The sequence below is a fragment of the Miniopterus schreibersii genome, assembly GCF_964146895.1.
Source record: "Miniopterus schreibersii genome assembly, chromosome: 2".
Taxonomy (NCBI): Eukaryota; Metazoa; Chordata; class Mammalia; order Chiroptera; family Miniopteridae; genus Miniopterus; species Miniopterus schreibersii.
This window is the reverse complement of record NC_138102.1, coordinates 176361068-176379954: the sequence shown is the minus strand read 5'-3', so window position 1 is coordinate 176379954 and position 18887 is coordinate 176361068. Positions and strand designations below refer to the sequence as shown.

The 18887-nt window shown below is 50.4% G+C and overlaps 1 protein-coding gene across 1 annotated transcript; it reads left to right on the top strand.

Moving 5' to 3' along the window:
* The first annotated feature begins 281 nt into the window (after positions 1–281).
* Positions 282–9954, top strand: CKAP4 (cytoskeleton associated protein 4). Its single transcript, XM_081128097.1, has 2 exons — positions 282–979; positions 7537–9954. Exons 1-2 carry the CDS (start codon positions 545–547, stop codon positions 8854–8856), a joined length of 1755 nt encoding a protein of 584 aa, XP_080984223.1. The 5' UTR covers positions 282–544; the 3' UTR covers positions 8857–9954.
* Positions 9955–18887: the final 8933 nt, after the last annotated feature.

Genomic DNA, 18887 nt, shown 5'->3' with positions numbered 1-18887 from the left:
CCCCACCCCCCGGCCCCCGTGGTCCCCGCTCGGCCCCCCCACTCCCCGGCCCCCGTAGACTCCGCTCGGCACCCCCACCCCCACCGCCCGGCCCCCGTAGACTCCGCTCGGCCCCCACCCACCCAAGGCCGCCCCCATCCCCACCCTCAGCCCCACCCGGCCCTCGGAGACCCTCCCGGCCCCGCCCCGCCCCCACAGAGCCGCCGGGCCCCCCGCCCCGGCCCGCCCCCCGGGGTCGCGGCGGCAGGGGGAGGGGCCGCGCGCGGCCCCGCGTGCGTGGCAGGCGCTCCCCGCTCGAGCTCCCGGCCTTCCTTCCCGGGAGGCGGGGTCGGCGCCGCGGCGGCGGAGTCAGGCCCCCTCCTCCTTCCTCCCTCCCGGCCTCCGGCCTCGCCGCCCGCCCGCCCGCCCTCTCTCCCGGCCGCTCCGACGCCGGCAGCGCCCGCGTGCCGCTCTCCCAGCCCCGGGGGAGCCCAGGAAGTTTCCCGGGCCGCGCGTCCCGCTCGCCCGCCTCGCAGCCCGCGGCCTCGCCGCCGCCGCGCCCGCCATGCCCTCGGCCAAACAAAGGGGCTCCAAGGGCGGCCACGGCGCCGCGAGCCCCTCGGAGAAGGGCGCCCACCCGTCGGGCGGCGCGGATGACGTGGCGAAGAAGCCGCCGCCGGCGCCGCAGCAGCCGCCGCCGCCCGCGCCGCACCCGCAGCAGCACCCGCCGCCGCCGCAGAACCAGGCGCACGGCCGGGGCGGCCACCGCGGCGGCAAGTCCTCCTCGGCCGCCGCCGCCTCGCCCTCGGCGTCCTGCCCGCGCCGGCTCGGCCGCGCGCTCAACTTTCTCTTCTACCTCGCCCTGGTGGCGGCGGCCGCCTTCTCGGGCTGGTATGTCCACCACGTCCTGGAGGAGGTCCAGCAGGTCCGGCGCAGCCACCAGGACTTCTACCGGCAGCGGGAGGAGCTGGGGCAGGGCTTGCAGGGCGTCGAGCAGAAGGTGGGTACCCCCGCCCCCGCCGCGGGCCCCTCGCCCTGCCCAGGCCCCTGGCCGGAGCCGCCCCCCTCCGGCCCCCTGGCTCCCAGGCGGTCCCCTGGCTCCCTGGCGGTCCCCTGGCTCCCAGGCGGTCCCCTGGCTCCCTGGCGGTCCCCTGGCTCCCAGGCGGTCCCCTGGCTCCCAGGCGGTCCCCAGACCCCCTTTGTTAATGGCCGCGGAGGCTTCGGCCCCGAGGGGCGCATCGCCGCGCCCGTGGGCCCAGGGCCTGCCACAGGACATTAGCGGTGACCTGGCAGGAAGCGGGCAGGCTCGGGGAGCCCGTTCTTTTCGGACGAGGAGCCGCCGAGCGGGCGGAGTGGCCCGGAAAGGAGGTTGGAAGGGGAGCCCGCGCATCCCTGGGAGCCTCTGGCAAGGCCGCGAGCACCTCGGCGCTCCCAGGGGGAGACATCTGAGCCAGTTCTTAATGGACACCCGGAGCCTGGGGAAGGGAACCCTGGTAGTCTTCCTCATTTGCGAAGTTCAGATGCAGTATTGCGCACCTTTGGGCCGCCGTGTCCTTTCCTGGACCGGTGTGCCCATGTGGGCCTTTGAAGCAGCTTTAGGGGAGAGGAAGGCCAAGAATAGCAGGTCGTGTTGGTGACTAACACCACCTATGTGGTGTGTGGAAGGCGTCCTCACGAGTAAGCTAACCCTCCTAGCAACCCTGCCAGGGAGGTGAGACCCGCAGTTTTGACTCCATTTTTCAGAACAGAAAGCTGAGGGCGAGAGAGATTTGAGTGTATTGATAAAGATCCCGGCTGGTGAGGGGCAAACTGCAGGGCAGTGTCTAGCCCACTGCATAGTTCAGGGTCCGCAGGGGCCTATTTCAGGTGTGTGGATGGACCCAACTTTTAACACAGAGTCGCTGAGCTTCCACCCTTCTGTGATTTCCCACACCAGGCGCAACTCCCCCAAGTCTCATTCCTCCGCATGGGTCCACCACTAATGTCATTGCTCAATGAAAGTTGGTTGCCTGATTGAAACAAAAAATCCCGCCACCACTCAGGAGCCTGAAACTGCTGCCTCCCTTTCCCAGCATGCTGCCTGACCTGCCAAGTTTCTCTCCACTTTTGTGGAGTGTGCAGGACTAGGAATTCCCCCTAAGACAGGCAGAGCAACTGGAATGAGTCAGCCCGCGCTCTGTGCTGCAGGCCACGGGAGGTGCCTTTTTGAATTAAGTAGGCAGTGCTGCTTTGCCTATCCTGAATGTTAAATCATTCTTAAAAAATAGACATAGTGCTGGAGTATAATCACTAAGCTCCCATTTTCCTCCCTATCATCCACCCACTTACTAATCAATCATAATATTTATTGAAGTCTGATAGTCATAGGGCTTCGTGTAGACCCTGTGGAGGGTATGAAGTGGAAAAGACGCAACTCGTATTTGCAAAGCTGCACGTAAGTAGGTTTCTGTTGGGAAATTGGGGAACTGCCCCGAAGAGAAAGTCTGGAGTTTGCCTGGGCCTGTATCCCGGCGGTCAAGGTAGGATCCATGGAGATCTAGTTGGTGATCCCTAACTGTTGAGAGAAGGCATGAGGAACACACAGGCAGGGGACAATCTTCAGCATGTTTGAGGGACGGCAGGTGACTACCCTGCCTATAGTAGACTGATGGGAAGTTGTGAAAGGGATGATTGAAATTGAGGCCCAAATGGGGGAGGTCATGAATCTAGGTTGAAGAAACTCGGTATATTCTCTTCACTTCCTCCTGTCTCTCTTATTTCTTCCTTTCTGGTTCCTACCCCTTCTCTGTCACAGCTGTGTACAGATTCCTTTCTGGGGCTCAGTTTTTCCGGCTACACAGTGAGAAGAGGGGTCCATCTAGATTTTTAAGAATCCACCCGTCTATAAAGTATTGAAATAGTGATCACTATTCCTGGTCAGGGCACATACCTGGGTTGTGGGCTTGATCCCTGGTCTGGGGCGTGCAGGAGGCAGCCGATCAATGACTCTCTCATCATTGATGTTTCTCTCCCTCTCCCTCCCTCTCTCTGAAATCAATAAAGATATAAAAAAAGAAAGAGATAGTGATCACTATTTAAATAGTGACTTTTCTTTTAATTAAGTAGTATAATCAAGCTATTATTTAATGCATTATATTTATTGTGCACTCACCTCTTTAACAACAACCCCCAAGGGGTAAGTACAGTTGACTCTTGAACAGCATGGGTTTGAACTGCACAGGTCCACTTATATGTGGATTTTTTTGATATATACATACAGTACTATAAATGTATTTTCCTTATGATTTTCTTATGATATACATATACACATACGTACATATATATATATAAAACATGCAAAATATGTGTTGAGTCGTCAACAGGCTATTAGTAGTTAGGTTTTGGGGAGTCAAAAGGTATATGTGGATTTTCTACTGCAGGGGTGTTGGCTCCACTAACTCCTACATTGTTTAAGGGTCAGCTGTACTATTGTCCCCCTTTTTCAGATGAGAAAAGTGAGACACAAAGAGGCTAAGTAACTTTGACTAGTTACACAGCTAGTGAGAGGGCTAGGATTCAGACCTCAGTTATCTCTTAGGACACTCTTAACCACTCATCTGTGCATTTTGTAGTCTTGCCTGTGCCTTGCCTGGTGCATAGTAGTGCTCAGTTTATGCTTACTCCATTGACTTGGAACTCAGAGCATGTCCAGAACAGCATTAGGCTTTGCCAGTGTGTGGTCCCTTCTGTTGTGCACCTCAGGGTAGACAGTAAATGAGTTATTTCACGTTGAGTGAGGAGTGATGGGTCCTCTGACAACCTAAGTTTGAACCCTTTTTATAACTCAGTATGAGGCTTGGTTGGGGCTGGGGTTTGGTTCTCAGCAGGAACATATATTTAGAGTGTTATTCACAATGAGAATCCACTATTATTATTCATAGTATCATATCTACAGTGTTATTCATAATTAGTACTCACATATTAATGCCCAGGAATTCTATAAGTGCTTCCTAGTCACCCTCTGAGGCAGGTACCATTTTTAGTTCACAGATGGGCCAGCTGAGCCTGGAGCGGTTGTTACTCGTTCAATGTCACACACAGACCCTAAGTGTGGAGCTGAAGGTCCTGGGTTTTCCAGGCACATCTAGGGTGGCCTAAAGCAACTAGGAGTTGGCTTAGGCCTAGTGAGGGCAGTTTAATAAGACCACTTGTTATTTGTAGAAAAGGGAGTTCTCTGGCCATATTTCTTTGTTTTCCCACTTGGCTCTGGACCAGGAGTCAGGGCTTCGGGTTTAGACAGCATCTCCAGGCACTCAGTGTACTTGAATCCACCTCTGCCCGAGCATATCACAAAGAAGTTATGAGCTCAGTTTCCAAAGTCACATGTTCTGGGATTTTGATGGTCAGCTCTACCACTTTTCAGTCTCCACACTTGTAAAATGGAGATCAATGGGAGCCCCTCACTCATGAGGTTATTATGATGGAATGAGGTGATGTCTCTGAAGTACTTTGCATAATTGCTGTATACAGTAAGTGCTCTGTTGAGTGACATTCACCACTATCCCCCTTCCCCAGGCTGTGAGTTCCTGAAGGGCAGGGATCCTGTCTCCACTGTTATTTTATCTCTGACATCTTGCCCAGCACCCACCACTTAGTGGCACTCCATGTGTATTGGGGGAACAGATGCATCCATTGCATATTAATTATAATAAGGGCTTTGCATGGAAAGATGAACAACCAACAGCATCAGTAGGGGGCACTTTCTCTGTTCTTTCCATAGTGTTGGGGGTTGGTTTGTTTGGTTTCATTCATGATTTCTGATCTAGTCCCCTTCCCAGCCATTTGTAAAGAGCCAGCCCAGGGTATGGGTGACAGTCAGGGATTAGAGAGCAAATGGATCAGCTCGGTCTTCATTAGGCTTTGCTCTGTTAATTCATTTATTCTTTCATTCATTTAGAAAACACTGGTGAAGCCTGCCGTGTTGCAGGTACTGTGCTCCCCTGCTCACACCTCTATTCTGAGTGCTATGCTTAGAACAGGCGAGTACGGTAATTTCATAACCTAGTTTTAGCGGTGAGCTCTCTCCAGTGCCCTTTATGATTCAGGTTATATTTGGTTGGGCAGGGAAATTGTCTAATATCCTAGAGTCCCTGAGAACCTTAGTCTAATTTGTCTTAAAAGCACAGACTGATGGAAGCCAGAAGGGACTTTAGAAACCTGTTTGTTAATAGACAAGGAACTTGGGACTTGGGAAGTGAGTGTGACTTATTTGTGCTCATAGAGCTGGTTATTGGTGGGTCTGGAACTAGAGCCCAGGTGTCCCATTCCCATTCCTGTAGTGTTTTCCCTTTGGCATTGGGCTGAGGGTCGTCTAGGAATCTCCAGACTCCTGAGCTACTTCAGAAGAAAGATTAAACAGTAATGAAGATGATAGTTACCATTTATTGATCATTCACTATGTGTTAGGCACAATTAAGCACTTTACATAGATTAACTCACAAGACAGTCCTGAGTCAGGTACTATTTTTGTTTCCATCCTGCAGCTGAGGAAACCAAGGCACAGGGTAGGTTAAGCAACTTGCCCACGAGCACCCAGCTAGGAAGTATGCAAGCGAGGCTGTGAACATAGTCAGTCTGGTTCTAGAGCCCACACTATTTTATTTTTTAACTTTTTATCATGGAAATGTTGAAGCATAAACAAAAGAATAAATTAATATAATGAATCCCAATTTCAGTACTTACCATTTTTTTCTGTTCTTGTTTCATTCCATCACCACCTCTTCCCTCCTCTTTTTCTGTGGAGTCAGAGCAGCTCGATTCTGAAGCACGCCACTCCACTGCCCTGTTGGGTGCCCACCTGGATTCTCCTGTTCTCCAGATGTTCCCGGTTTTAGAAAATTGCCCAGGTCTTCTGAATGGCCACAGCATGGGCAGAGAGGCTAGCCTGCCCTTTTCCAGAAGATTCAGCCAAGCAAGTGGGCGCAGGGCTTCAGAAAATGTTGGCAGTTGGTTCTAGGCCCTCTGAGGGGCCTGTGTTGCCCTGGCAGACCCATCGGATAGTGAACTAGGAACTAGTTTTTAGATTAATCCCTGACTGACACACCCAAAGTATTTTTAGGATTTATTTCTGACAGTTAAGAGTTTCTTTTCTTCCCTCTCTTTTCCTTGTGTCTTTCGACAAAACACCATCTATTATACCTAACAAAGTTAATAATTCTTTATTATCTTCTAATATCCAGTTTATAATGATATTTCCCTGATTCTGTCAAAAATATGTCTCTCTTACCGTTGGCTTGTTGGAATCCGGATCCATTTAAGTCCGCACATTACATTTGATTGATAAATCTTAAATTCCTTTTAATCTGTAATAGTCTCCTGTCTTTCTTCCTTTTAAAATGCCATTTACTTGTGGAAGATCCTGGTTATTTGTCCTGTAGAATTTTCCACTTTGTGGATTTAGCTGATCGCTTCCTCCTGGCATATTTCTCTCTCGTATGTCTTTGTGAATTGGTGATTAGAGGCAGAGGCTTGATAGATTCAGGTTCTTTTTTCCTTTTTTGTGTGCGTGCAAGAAAGTAGAAAGTATTCTAGGTGGCCCCGTGTACCGAATTAGAATAAAGCCTGGGGTATTAGTCATCATCTGTCAGCCTCTCAGTACATTAAACCAGCTCCCTGGGGTAGTTCTGAGGTCAGACCTTGTTTAGGGTAGAATTCATTTAAAATGAACGTGTATGATTACATTATGATCACACATAGTGGCCAGCGGGATCATAATGTATTCACTAAGCCGGAGAATGCTAAGGGATCATCTGGTCCGCCACGCCTATTTTGCAGGTAAGGACAATGACTTATTTGGGGCCACACAGCTAAAAGTGGTGAGCAGAGAGACCCAAGCCCTTGTCTCTTGCCTCTCAGCCCAGTGCTACCCATGTGCCGCAGCCTTTTTGCTATGAAAACTTGTGAAACTCTTTCACTTGCAAAAGCTAGAAACTTAGCTCAGAGTGTCTTAAAGAAGGGTGGGGGGAGAGATCCCTTCAGGTATGGCTGTATCCAGGAATTCAGATTGTATCTTCAGACCTTGGTCTTGTTATCTTGTTTCTCACTTCTGCTCCGTTCCGTCTGTGCTGGCTTCACTCTTAGACCTGCATTCTTCCTGTGCTAGTCTGAGTAGCTCAGCTGCAGGCTTCCCTCATTCTACAGCTAGCGGTCCCCAGTAGAAAGAGGCTTTCTTTCCGAGTAGATTTAAAAGAAGCTTGGAACTGACTTGTTGGCCTGCTTTAGGTCACCTGCCCATCCCTGAGCTAATCACTGGCTCCAGTTTTGAGGGGGCAGGATGGTTGGAGAGTGCTGATTGGTCAGGTCTGCGTTACAAACCATCCCTGGAGCACTTGGAAGGGGCCCTCAGGTTGGTCTCCCAGACCACATGGATTGTGTGGAAGGATAATTCTGCAAAAGAAAATGGTGGTACCATTTTAGAAGAGGAGAGACCTGGAAACTGGGCAGACAAAAGGAAATAGAGTTGTGTTGCATAACACTCGTCCGCTCTTCTTAGCGTTAATATCTGGACTTTGGTTACAGGTGCAGTCTCTGCAGGCCACACTGGGGACTTTTGAATCCTTCTTGAGAACCTTCCAACATAAACAAGATCTCACAGAGAAGGTCATGAAGCAGGGGGAGAGCGAGATCAACCGGATCAGTGAAGTTCTGCAGAAGCTCCAGAATGAGATTCTCAAGGACCTCTCGGACGGGATCCACGTGGTGAAGGATGCCCGGGAGCGGGACTTCACGTCCCTCGAGAACACGGTGGAGGAGAGGCTGATGGAGCTCACCAAGTCCATCAACGACAACATCGCCATCTTCACTGAGGTCCAGAAGAGAAGCCAGAAGGAAATAAACGATGTGAAGGCAAAGATCACCTCTCTGGAAGACTCTGAGGGGTACAAGCAGGATTTGAAAGCCTTGAAGGAAGTTGTGAAGGAAATACAAACCTCTCTGAAGTCCAAAGAAAAGGACATGGAGGCCCTGAAAAGCTCCCTCCAGACCATGGAGTCTGATGTCTACACTGAAGTCAAAGAGCTGGTGAGCCTAAAACAGGAGCAGCAGAGGTTCAAGGAGGCGGCTGATTCGGAGCATCTCACGCTGCAGGCCCTCAGCGAGAAGATCCTCCGGTCGGAGGAGGCCACCTCCCGCCTCCCCGACGAGCTCAGCAGGCTGGCGGAGGAGCTGCGCCAGCTGAAGGCCCAGTCCCACGGGCTGGAGCGGGACGCGCCCTTCAAGAGCGCGGACGCCCTCGAAGCGCTGCAGAAAGAGAGCCGGGGCTTGGACGCCCGGCTGCAGGCTGTGGAAGACGGAGTGCAGGCCGCGCACGGGGCCGCCGCGCGGCAGGGAGAGCGCCTGGACGCGCTGCTGGCCAAGAGCGGGGAGTGCGAGCGGCGCCTGGGCGCCCTGCAGGAGCGCCTGGACGGCCCGGGCGCCCCGGCCGAGGGCGGCCTGGCCAGCACCGTGAGGAGCCTGGGGGAGGCCCAGCTCTCGCTCTACAGTGACGTGGAGGAGCTGAAGAGAAGCGTGGGCGAGCTCCCCAGCACTGTGGACACGCTGCAGAAGGTTCAGGAGCAAGTCCACACGCTGCTAGGTCAGGACCAGGCCCAGGCGGCCCGCTTGCCTCCAGAGGACTTTCTGGACAGACTTTCTTCTCTAGACCACCTCAAATCCTCAGTCAGCCAAGTGGAGTCGGACTTGAAGATGCTCAGGACTGCTGTGGACAGTTTGGTGGCCTACTCAGTGAAAATAGAAACCAACGAGAACAACCTGGAATCAGCCAAGGGTCTGCTCGATGATCTGAGAAATGACCTGGATAGGTTGTTTGTGCAAGTGGAAAAAATTCATGAAAAGGTCTAAATGAATTGTGTTCCCGGGCATGATCAGAAGTCCTATTTCTCATGACCAAAAAAATGTTTTCTCCTGTGGCCTCCCCCCCCCCCCCCACGTTCTTGTCCGCTCCTAAAGAGCAGTGGACACCACTTGGAACACCACAGGGTTTTGTATTTCTGTTCCCCAGTTAATTTATTTACGATCATTAGCACACACCACCGGTTTCTCAAGGGTTCTGCTTCTGGTTTTGGTTGGTTCCCTGAAGGCTCAGAGGAGCTGGTCAGTAGGGATGTCTCTGGTGTCAGAGTGGTGATGGCTTCACCCGGGATTTACAGAAGCAGATTAACTCTAACCTCAGAAAAGCCTGTCTGGCTGGCAGGGTGCAAGTGAAAAAAGTGGGGGGAGGAGGCATTTTTCTCTCTGTCTTTAAGGAAAATTCATTTTACTTTTTTTTGTATGTCCAGCCGAAGTTTTCGGGAGAGGTCACTTCCTTTTTGTCTTCCACTTTAAACTGGTGAAAACTCAGACATCAGCTCTGAATTGGGAGGGGCAAAGCCCCTAGTCATTTTAGTTAAAAAGAAGCAGCTGCTGGACTGTGGCCTCCCGTGGTGTGGGTGTCTCTTTCCTTTCCTGAATCATCTGATCTCAAAGGTAACTATGCAAAGAATCCAGACGGTTCTGAATGTGAAGGCACAACACCCCACAGAGCCCCTCACGGCCGATCTGTGTCACCTTTTGGTAGGGTCCCCAAATAACACATAGGTTTGTAATCCCTGCAAGGGGCATCCTTGGATTCTTTCGGGAAGTGTGTTGTGGGGGCTGTCCACAAGGCCTGGGCTACCTCCCGTGGAGTGGGGGCCAAGTCTATTTTACCACGATGTCTGGAGAGGTCCGCTGCCAGCGCGGCCCCGTCTGTCACTGTGTGCATTTTCTGTAGTTGTTTGCTGTTTCCCTCTCCCTTCGAGCTGTACTGTTCTTTAATGGCTGTCTTGCCTTTCAAAAAAGAAAAAAGAAAAAAAAAAGAAAAGAAAAAGATAAAAAAAGGTTTGTTTAGTTTACTGTGAAATGAACTGTATGGCTTATTTACAGTATTTTTAATTCTTAATAAACACTTGAGCTTTGTTACGACTTTTTCCAGAGTGGTTGCTTCCTGAGAATTTAGTGATTATGATGTATTTTACTAATGTGCAATATTGAGGATTAGAAAGATAGGCAAGTTTTCCATTTTTAGACTTTTTAAAAAATTCTGAAACTAAAATGTCTCGCTCTTGGGCCTGGGGACCTACGTAGATTGACTGTTTTAGCAGGTTTGTTGATAGGTCACTGCTTGACTCCTCTTGAGCCGAGGGTCTCAGCCCCGACCGCCCATCTGGACCTGCCCTCCGGGGATTGGGTGAAGGGGGTATAAAGAGGGCTGCACTAGGATTTTAAAGGAGCCCTGGCTGATTCTCATGTGCAGCCAGGTTTGAGAACCAGTCGCAGACCATCTTAGCAACCTTCGGCCCTAGTGCACACCCGGGCATGTTTTCTTTCCTGCCCAGGTTGCCCTCTACCTCCTAGCTAATAAAGGGATGTTGAGTACCTGCATGCTAGCGTTGCGCTAAGCACTTCCTGGGTCTCTATTTATTCCTCCTCATATTTCCAGGAGGTAGGCATTATCATTTTCCATTTTATAAAGGGGCAGAGGCTGCGAAGCATCATGCAAGATCATTAGCTAGGAAATGGCAGGGCTGAGATTTGAACCCAGGCTCTCTTAACCAAGCCAGCATCCTTCACGTCTAACAACACCAGTGCAGGGCCACAGTGACCTGTGTGCACCCGCTACCCCGTTTCAGAGGCCGAGGCAGCAGGAGCTCTCCACTCAGGGAGCAGAGTGGGGCCAGGGCCTCTCATCTCTGAACTCCCTCTTATGAATCATTCTGGGTCCCCGAGGCATCTCTAAGGCCTTGAGACTCTGAGCATGATGTTCCCAAGGCAGTTTGCAATCAGGACGTCCCTCTGTGGGTGTTAGAAATCCTTTGTATTTGTATTTTAAAGTCTAAAAGTTGATATGTATGCTGTAGTAACTAGTTTTGCCCTCATTTTGGGAGGTAGTTAAACTATGCACAGTGAAAGTTAAATTCCATTCCTTCTCAGGCTGGCTGGTTGCATTGGGCACATTCTTGCCCTTCCATCATTTCTGCAGTTACAATCTCAGCCTGTGGAGTAGCTTAGTAGATTCTTATTTAATAGAGTAGAAAGCATCAGAGAAGTAATAAGATATAAATTCAAGTGGTGAAAATAAAAGGAATGCATTATGAATTTACATATTCCTGAAGGTGGGGCAGTTGGAGCTTGGTCTTACCCCAAATAATAATCACAATTATCACAATTCAGTCTTGTTCATGTGTCTGCTCATTCAATGAGCATTTAGAGCCCATAGCCAGATGTTTGCTAAGCATCAATGAATTCAAGGTGTAAGTGACAGGATCCTTGCCCTCCAAGGGCCTATATTCCAGTGGGGGTGACAGTCATGGAAACTGGTAGATGTCATACGGAATTACAGGTGCTTTAGCCAGGTGTAATAGGGCACAAAGGAGGGAGCAGCCGGTTCTGCCAGGGTTGGGCTGGGGGTGGTTAGAACAGGTTTACAAAAGCCTGCGGGAAGTGCCTTGGAATTCTTCCATGAGTGACGGGAACCTTCAGGGAACAAGGTTGCCCTGCTTTTTGAATAGGGAATGTGCACAGGTTGTTGAAGGTGTTGATTAAATTGCAGATGATCCAGCACCATGATCAGAGGCTGCAGTGAAGATTCCCAGGTGAGATGATCAGCACACTCGTGAGAAGACAGCTCCACCACTGCTCATGTTATGTAGGTTGGAGGTGATGGTGGTGGTGGTGAAGATGATGATGATGGTGATGACACCTCACAGGGTGGTTGTGAGGATCAGATAAGGTCATGAGTGGAGAGGGTTTAGCTTAGCACAACACCTGGGACAAAGTAAGAGCTCCAGGGCTTGTTCATGTGTAGCCATTCCAAAGGTTAAAAGTGTTCAATTGTATGTGCTGCTTGGTAAGTAGCTGTAGCCGTGAGCCACCTGAGTGCCTCCCTTGGGACCTTTAAACCTCACAGTCCAGCAACTTACAGGTTAACACCCAGGCACAGCAAGGGCCTCCAGGACCCTGCTCCAGCCCCATGGCCAGCATTAATTCTAACAGAACCCATGCTTTACCTGTGGTTAAATATTTTGAAGTCACCCTATGTCTTTGTCAAAGCATGCCTGTGAGCTGCTGATCTGTTTTTCCAGCAACATCTGGACACACACACACCTCACCAGATGTCTCACAGGGTTCCAAATGACAGTCGTCATTTCCCCCCAGAGTAAGTGAAACCCCTGCCCCCTCACTGCTTGAGCCAGGAGTCACCGGTCTCTCTGCCTTGCCACATCCGCTCGGGCGGAAGCCCTGACACAGCCACCCCCTCCCACTTCTCCCAGCCTCCTCTCCACTCCGAGGTGGTGCCTGGATTCCAGCAGCAGCCCCTCTGCACCCCTGCCCGTTAGCTGAGAACAGAAACGTGGTTCATGCTCTCTATATTCTCTCAGTGCTCAAAGAGCACCACCCTTGGCCGGACACCGAGGAGATGACTAAGACCGAGACAGGTACGGTTCCTGTCTTCATGACACGGTCCAGCTGGGAGGAAACCAGCAATAGTTATGATCTAACTGTACAAATTGCAGCATGTGTCTTGAGGGACAGGTACAGGCCCCAGGTGGCCTCCCTGTCTCTAGCCTGACTCCCACTCAGAGACTGGTCTTCCTCAAAAGACACCTGTCTGTGCCCCTTCCCCTCAAACCCTCCAGTGTCTCCCCTTTGGCTTCAGGAGAAAGTCCCAGCTCCACGCTGTGGCTGAGGAGGAGCTTCCTGACTGCCCTGTCTCCCTGCCACCCAGCCTCCTCTGCCATGGGCTCTGCCAGTGGCCGCACTGACCAAGCGAACCGTCCATGTGCCTCTTGCTCCATCGCCAGCTGCCCCTGTGCATCCCTCCTCCGAGTTCCCTGCCTTCCGTACTGGAACCACAGGCTGAGCGTGGGACTCTTCCTGCGACTGCTCACTTCCCCCTGGGCGTGCGCTCCCCGGATGGCAGGGCTGTGTCTTTTATCTCTATATCCACAGAGGTCGCGCTATGCTTGACCCACATCAGTAACAATAGAAATAACTAACGTTCATTGAGCACTTACTATGTTCCTACCACTGTTCCAAGGGTTTTGCAGGGATTAACTCATTCAAAATGTCACAACAGTGAAGATTCTGTGATTATTTCCATTTTACAGATGGAAAAACTGAGGCACAGAGAGGTTCAACAGCTCGTTCCAAGTACTTACTAGTCGCAGGTAAGGAAATGGTAGAGCCAGATTTAGAACCCAGTTTTCTAAGTTCAAAACCTGTGCTCTGAATGGCTCTAGAACTGGTTTCTTTTCTTCACTTAAAAACACCTAGTGCTTTTGGGGTTTACTTTTTATTGAGGTATAACTTTTTAAGGCATATATACTCGAAGTACACAGCTGATGAATTTCTACACATGCTACACCACATCCTAATCATCAGATCGAGTTACACGCCATTCCCAGCCCTCCCAGGACTGCCTGTGTAGCCCCCAAGGCCACTATTCTGAGCACTATCACTATAGACCACTTTTGCCCATTTTTGAATTTCAAATAAGTGCAATCATACCATGTAAGACCTGGTGGTCCTTTGAGAAAAGCAACAGCTTTATTGAGATGTAATTCCTATACCATAAAATCCACCCTATTAAAATGCATAACTGTTCTTAGTATATTCACAGAAGGCTGGGCACATTTCTGTCTTGATAAATCTTGCCCGTCACATATAAAAAACACTCAGCACCCAGCTGTTTGAGTATGTATGGATATTTGAACTGGACGATGCATTTCAGGGTCTCCGTCTCGCTGGGAGAAAGGGGAGTGAGGTGTGGGGGAAACGCCCTCCCCATTGCCCCCCCCCCCCCCCCCCCCCGGGGCTGGGTCCACAGTGGGAGGAGCTGGAGAGGCCAGCGGCAACGGCGGGATGACTGCCCTTCCCCTCCTCAGGCTGAGTTCGGTCAAGGGGTTGACTCCACAGCGGCCGTTTATCATGAACTGGGCACTGAGCTGTGCCCGCTTTGGGAGACTGAGTCTCAGAGAGAGGAAGTCCCCCCCAATCTGGCACACTGTTAAGGAGACAGAACCTTTTTCCTGCTTCTCTCCCCCACTATTTGTTTTGGCTGCACCCCAGGCCTAACCAGAGATCCTAAATGCCCAGAAGGCAGCAAAGGATCAGGGCAGCTGAGCTCCTGCAGCCGCAAACTGCAATCTGGGCAAGAAGGGAGTGGCGCCTTGGCCAAACTGAGCATGTTGGTCATGGACACCCACAAGTAATACCTGTTGGGCAATGGGCTATGGGGAAACCGTGGCCTATCTGTGTCTAAGTCCCTGGTAATGTTCTGTCGAAATGCCTGTTACCAATCGGGGGTAGCTGCCGGGTGTTAAGATACTGTCCCATGGAGTCACTCAGAAACTCAGGACCATAGGCCTTTCTATCTCATTCGCTGGGATGGCTGGTCCTTGTTTGTTCTTCTGGGGGGCGTCCTCGACTGGAGTTGGAAGGACAGCAGGCAGGGTGGAAAGGGCCTGGTTGTCAGCTGGCCCCGGTTCCGGTCTGCTGGCCTGTGTTGCCTTGGTTAGTTCATCTTCTCTCTCTGGGCCTCTCCTCCTATCTGTAAAGTGAGCAGGGTGATAAAATGATCTCCAAGTTCTCTTCCAGCTCCAACTTTCTTAGACTTTATCATCGTATATGATTCTTTGGGAGATTCCTGTGGGCAGCAGGAGGCCTGAGGGAAAAACGATGACATGGGCAAATCCCTGGGGGGTGTTGGGGGGCAGGGTCACTCTGTCTTAACCAAGGCTGGATTCCTAGCTCGCATCAAAGCCTGGTAGACAGGTGCGCAAATATTTTCTTTCTTCTTGGGGTGGGGCCAGCGATTTGTTAGATTTGTTATTGGGGATAGCTGCCAGGCTGGGCTAACATCTTGTATAACTTCATCTGAAGTCAGCTTACTTCCAGAAAATGCCTGGAATTACCAGTAATAAATCTAAAGTAGCTCAAATGTTTCAATTTTCAGCTGGGTAGCAGCCCCCAGTGTCTGACTGGTGGCTTTAGGAACCAGAGATGCTACTTGAAGTGAGAATTGAGCACCATCTAGTGTGTGAGTTGGGGAAATCAGAGGAGTGATTTCTTTTTTTTTAAATTTTAGCTATTGTGTTTTAAAAGAGGGATAAATCCAGTGGCACCCTTAAATGATACCAAGAAAACCACTATTTAAAAGGCCCATGAGTGCATTTTTATGTGACACAAACAGTTTGTAATATATATGCTCTCCCGCTAATTAATTCCTCCTAAAAACTTCTAATGATTAATTAAGGGTTTTGTCAATAGGAATCTTTTGCTAGTAAAAGCTTAGAGTCCCAAGGGCCTTTATCTTTCCCGTGTTCAGCTGGTTCAGGAGGGCAGGCATGGCCCTTAGAGCAGCTGATGTGCATGCTTACCATTTACACAAACAGTAGCAGCCGCCCATGACTGTGTATCTGTGTTTTATGTCACGTGTCAGGTTGAACACATTTTTTATCTCACTTAATCCTGACGATTATCCCAGGGAGTAAGAACAGCTGTCTCTCATTTGCTGATCAGTCACTGCAGCTCAGAAAGTTTCTATAATTTGTCCTGGGGTCACACAGTAAGTGGTAGGACCACGATGCAGACTCACATGTGTCTATCTCTGAAGACTGCTCTTTGCCCACTAAAAAAATATATATATATATATATATATGTCATACTCCCTATTCCATTGTGATAACATTGGCATCCTATTATGTCCAAGGATAAATCTCTATATACTTCTCCTGGGTATATAACACTAATGGTTAAGAAATTGGGCTCTGAAGCCAGACTATCAGCATTCAAATCCCAGCCATATCACTTTTTATTTGTCTGACATAGGGAAAGCTACTGAAGCACTCCGTGCCTCAGTTTCCCATTATAAACGGATGCTAATGATAACACCTACTTCAGAGGGTTGTGCAAAGCTTAAAAGAGCTACTACACCTAAGGTGCTTAAAACAGTGCCATCATATAGTAAGTTGCTCAGTACATACTACTTAAAACTTGACTGTAAGGCAGGGAGTTGAAGATCTGAGGCTTGGGAAATGAGGCCGCCTATAGCTGGCCAGCATTATATGGAGGGGTATGAGAGAGTGATTGAGATTCGCAAAGACAGACTCCGACTAGAGCCTCACCTCCTGTAGCCGCTCTGCAGAGAGAAGTCTGCCCCCAGGAGGTGTGAGAGCTTCAAGACAGCCTCGAAAACTAGATGCAGACCAAAAAGGCAATTTCCCATCATTACCAGAAGAGGGCAGTGTAGTGCAGAGGACAGAGAAGGGACTAGTCCTGGGAGCTTCAGGTTCCAGTCCACACTTGGAAGTAGCTGCGCTCTGTAAAATAAGCGTGGCCCAGTTTTTCCTGATGGCCCCTTCTAGCCCTAAGGTTCTGCGATCCTCCAAATAAGCTTATGTAAAGAAGAAACCAGCTGTGGGGGAGGGAATAGGGATAGAGGGTGTGTGCACAGCTGGGAAGTTTCTTTTGTGGGGACTCAAATCTCTCTAAGTGAATCCAGCATTGGGAAAACGCCTTAAAACATTTCTCTTAGGGTCACGTGCTCGGAATGGGCACCATGTCAAGCCGCCTCAAGTAGCTTGGAATCCACCATTATAGTCTGTCCCTGCCCTTGTTGGGGCACATACTTAATCCCAAAGAAACGGTGAAAGTTACAAACACCACACACTGGTGGTTTGCCCATCTCTGCATTTTGTGACAGCAAAGCCTGTTTTTTTTTCCTTGATGGAAATTCCTTCCAGAAATGGCTCAATGCAGAATCTGTGGTGGCCTCGGGGTGCCCCTTGGCAGAGATAAAAAGTGAAGTCAGCAGGCAAAACCCTTTCTGGCTCATCCTAGCTCCACTGAACATGCCTCACTATGAGTTAGAAAGCCCATTGGAGTCTTGGGCTCCCCCAATGACTTTGGGAAGAGCCTGTTTCCATTGGAGTTATTTGAGTGGGTCGCCCCGGGAGTCAAGGACAATGAGATTATGTCTTAAGAGACCACTAAGGGCCTAGCTTGTCACTAAGAGACGAATGGGTATTTGGGGTGGTTCGGTGTATATGCATCTCCACTGGCCTCTAATTCTTCCAGACTCACCCAAATGCCAGCCTCAAAAGGATAAACTCTGGGCAGGTGAGCCCTGCTGAGGAGCCTCCTACCAAGCTTCCCCTTTTCCAGCCTGTTCCTGCATCCGCTGGGCATGGACTGCTGACCTTGCTTCCTGTTATTACCCTTGGATTTCTTGGAGCTAGTGGGGGCAAGAAAGCCTAGTGGCTTGGAACTGGATTGTCTGGCTGTGTGACTCAGGCTAAATACTTCTTACTGCCTCAGTCCCTCACCTGTAAGCGGGGAGAATATAGCAGTCCCTCACAGAGTTTATGTGAGAATTAAAGTGCTTAGTGCATCATAAGCAGGCACCTGATAAAGATTTGTTGAAAATATACATTCATGTCTACATTATGGAGACTAATGGAGACAGAGAAAAAAAATCCCATGAGAAAATACATTAAAAAAAGCATTGCCTGGCCAGGCGTGGCTCAGCGGTTGAGCACTGACCTAGGATCCAGGCGATCTCGGTTAGATTCCAGGTCAGGGCACAGGCCCGAGTTGCGGGCTCGATACCCAGTTGGGGGCATGTAGGAGGCAGCCGACCAATGACTCTCTCATTACTGATGTTTCTCTCTCTCTCGCCCTCTCTCTTCCTCTCCCTGAAATCAATAAGGATATATTTTTAAAAAAAAGCAGCATTATTTCTACTTCTGTGTCTGGCTATGGTGGACAGGGGCTACATTTACCATCTGCCTGAAATAACTAAACACTAAGCACCTAACAAGAGCTTCTTAAAGGTTTGCTGGGGTTCTTGTTTTCATGCTTTAACTCATTTCTTCCTCACAATAAGTGTGTGAAATATGTTATATTATTGGCCTCATTTTACAGCTGAGGAAATTGAGATTCAAAGGTACAGGACTTGATCAAGGTCACTCAGCTAGTCAGGGACAGAATCAAGATCCAAACATCCTAGAGGCTGTGTTCTGGACCAGTGCGCTATCCTGCCCCAGCCTGGGACGAAGTGTCCAAAACAATTTGTTGAACGAATGACCCAACAACCCAGAATGAGACACGCCCTCCCTTGCCCCTCACCTCCCATATCTCCAGCCTCATCTCTCCTGGCTCCATCCAGTCAAGTCTTGAACGTGTTCATCTGTTGCCCATTCAGAAAAAAACAAAAAAACCCCCGAGACAACAAAAAACAAACGTCCCGTGCCCATCCCAGCCCATGCTGCCAGCCCACAGGCAAACCCCTGAAGGAGCCACCTAAAGGTAGGTCCCTTTCTTCTCTCTCCAGTCCCCTCTCTCTGAATTCCCCTCTGTGCCGTCAGAATGGCTCCTGCTGAAGTCACCGGTGGTTTCCAAGATCCAGATCTTCCGCCCTCATCTCCCTGGACCCCACAGCTGTGTTTGCTACGGGTGCCCACTGGTGTCCACCTTGCCACACGCCTGGTTTTCTTCTCACTTCCTTGGCCATGCCCTCCTGGGGTCTTTGTGGGCTTCTCTTCCTTCACCATGGGCAGGCCTCCGTCCTTGCTCTTTCACGTCCTCCTGGCTGATGCCATCTGTCCCTGGGCTCAGCGTGCCACCTCCATGGGCCGAGACACCGAGGTTTCATCTCCAGCCCGACCTCTCCCCTGAGTTCTGGACCAGCTCCGGGTAAACGTACACTTGACATTCCTCCCTGGACGTCTAAGGGCCTCACGGCGGACCCTCCGTCATCGGGACGCCCTTTCCGCCTGGGGAAGAGACGCAGGTGTCCTCTCTTCTAGCTCGCAGCCCAGAGCCCTTGCTCTTCAAGGTGCAGAGATCATCAG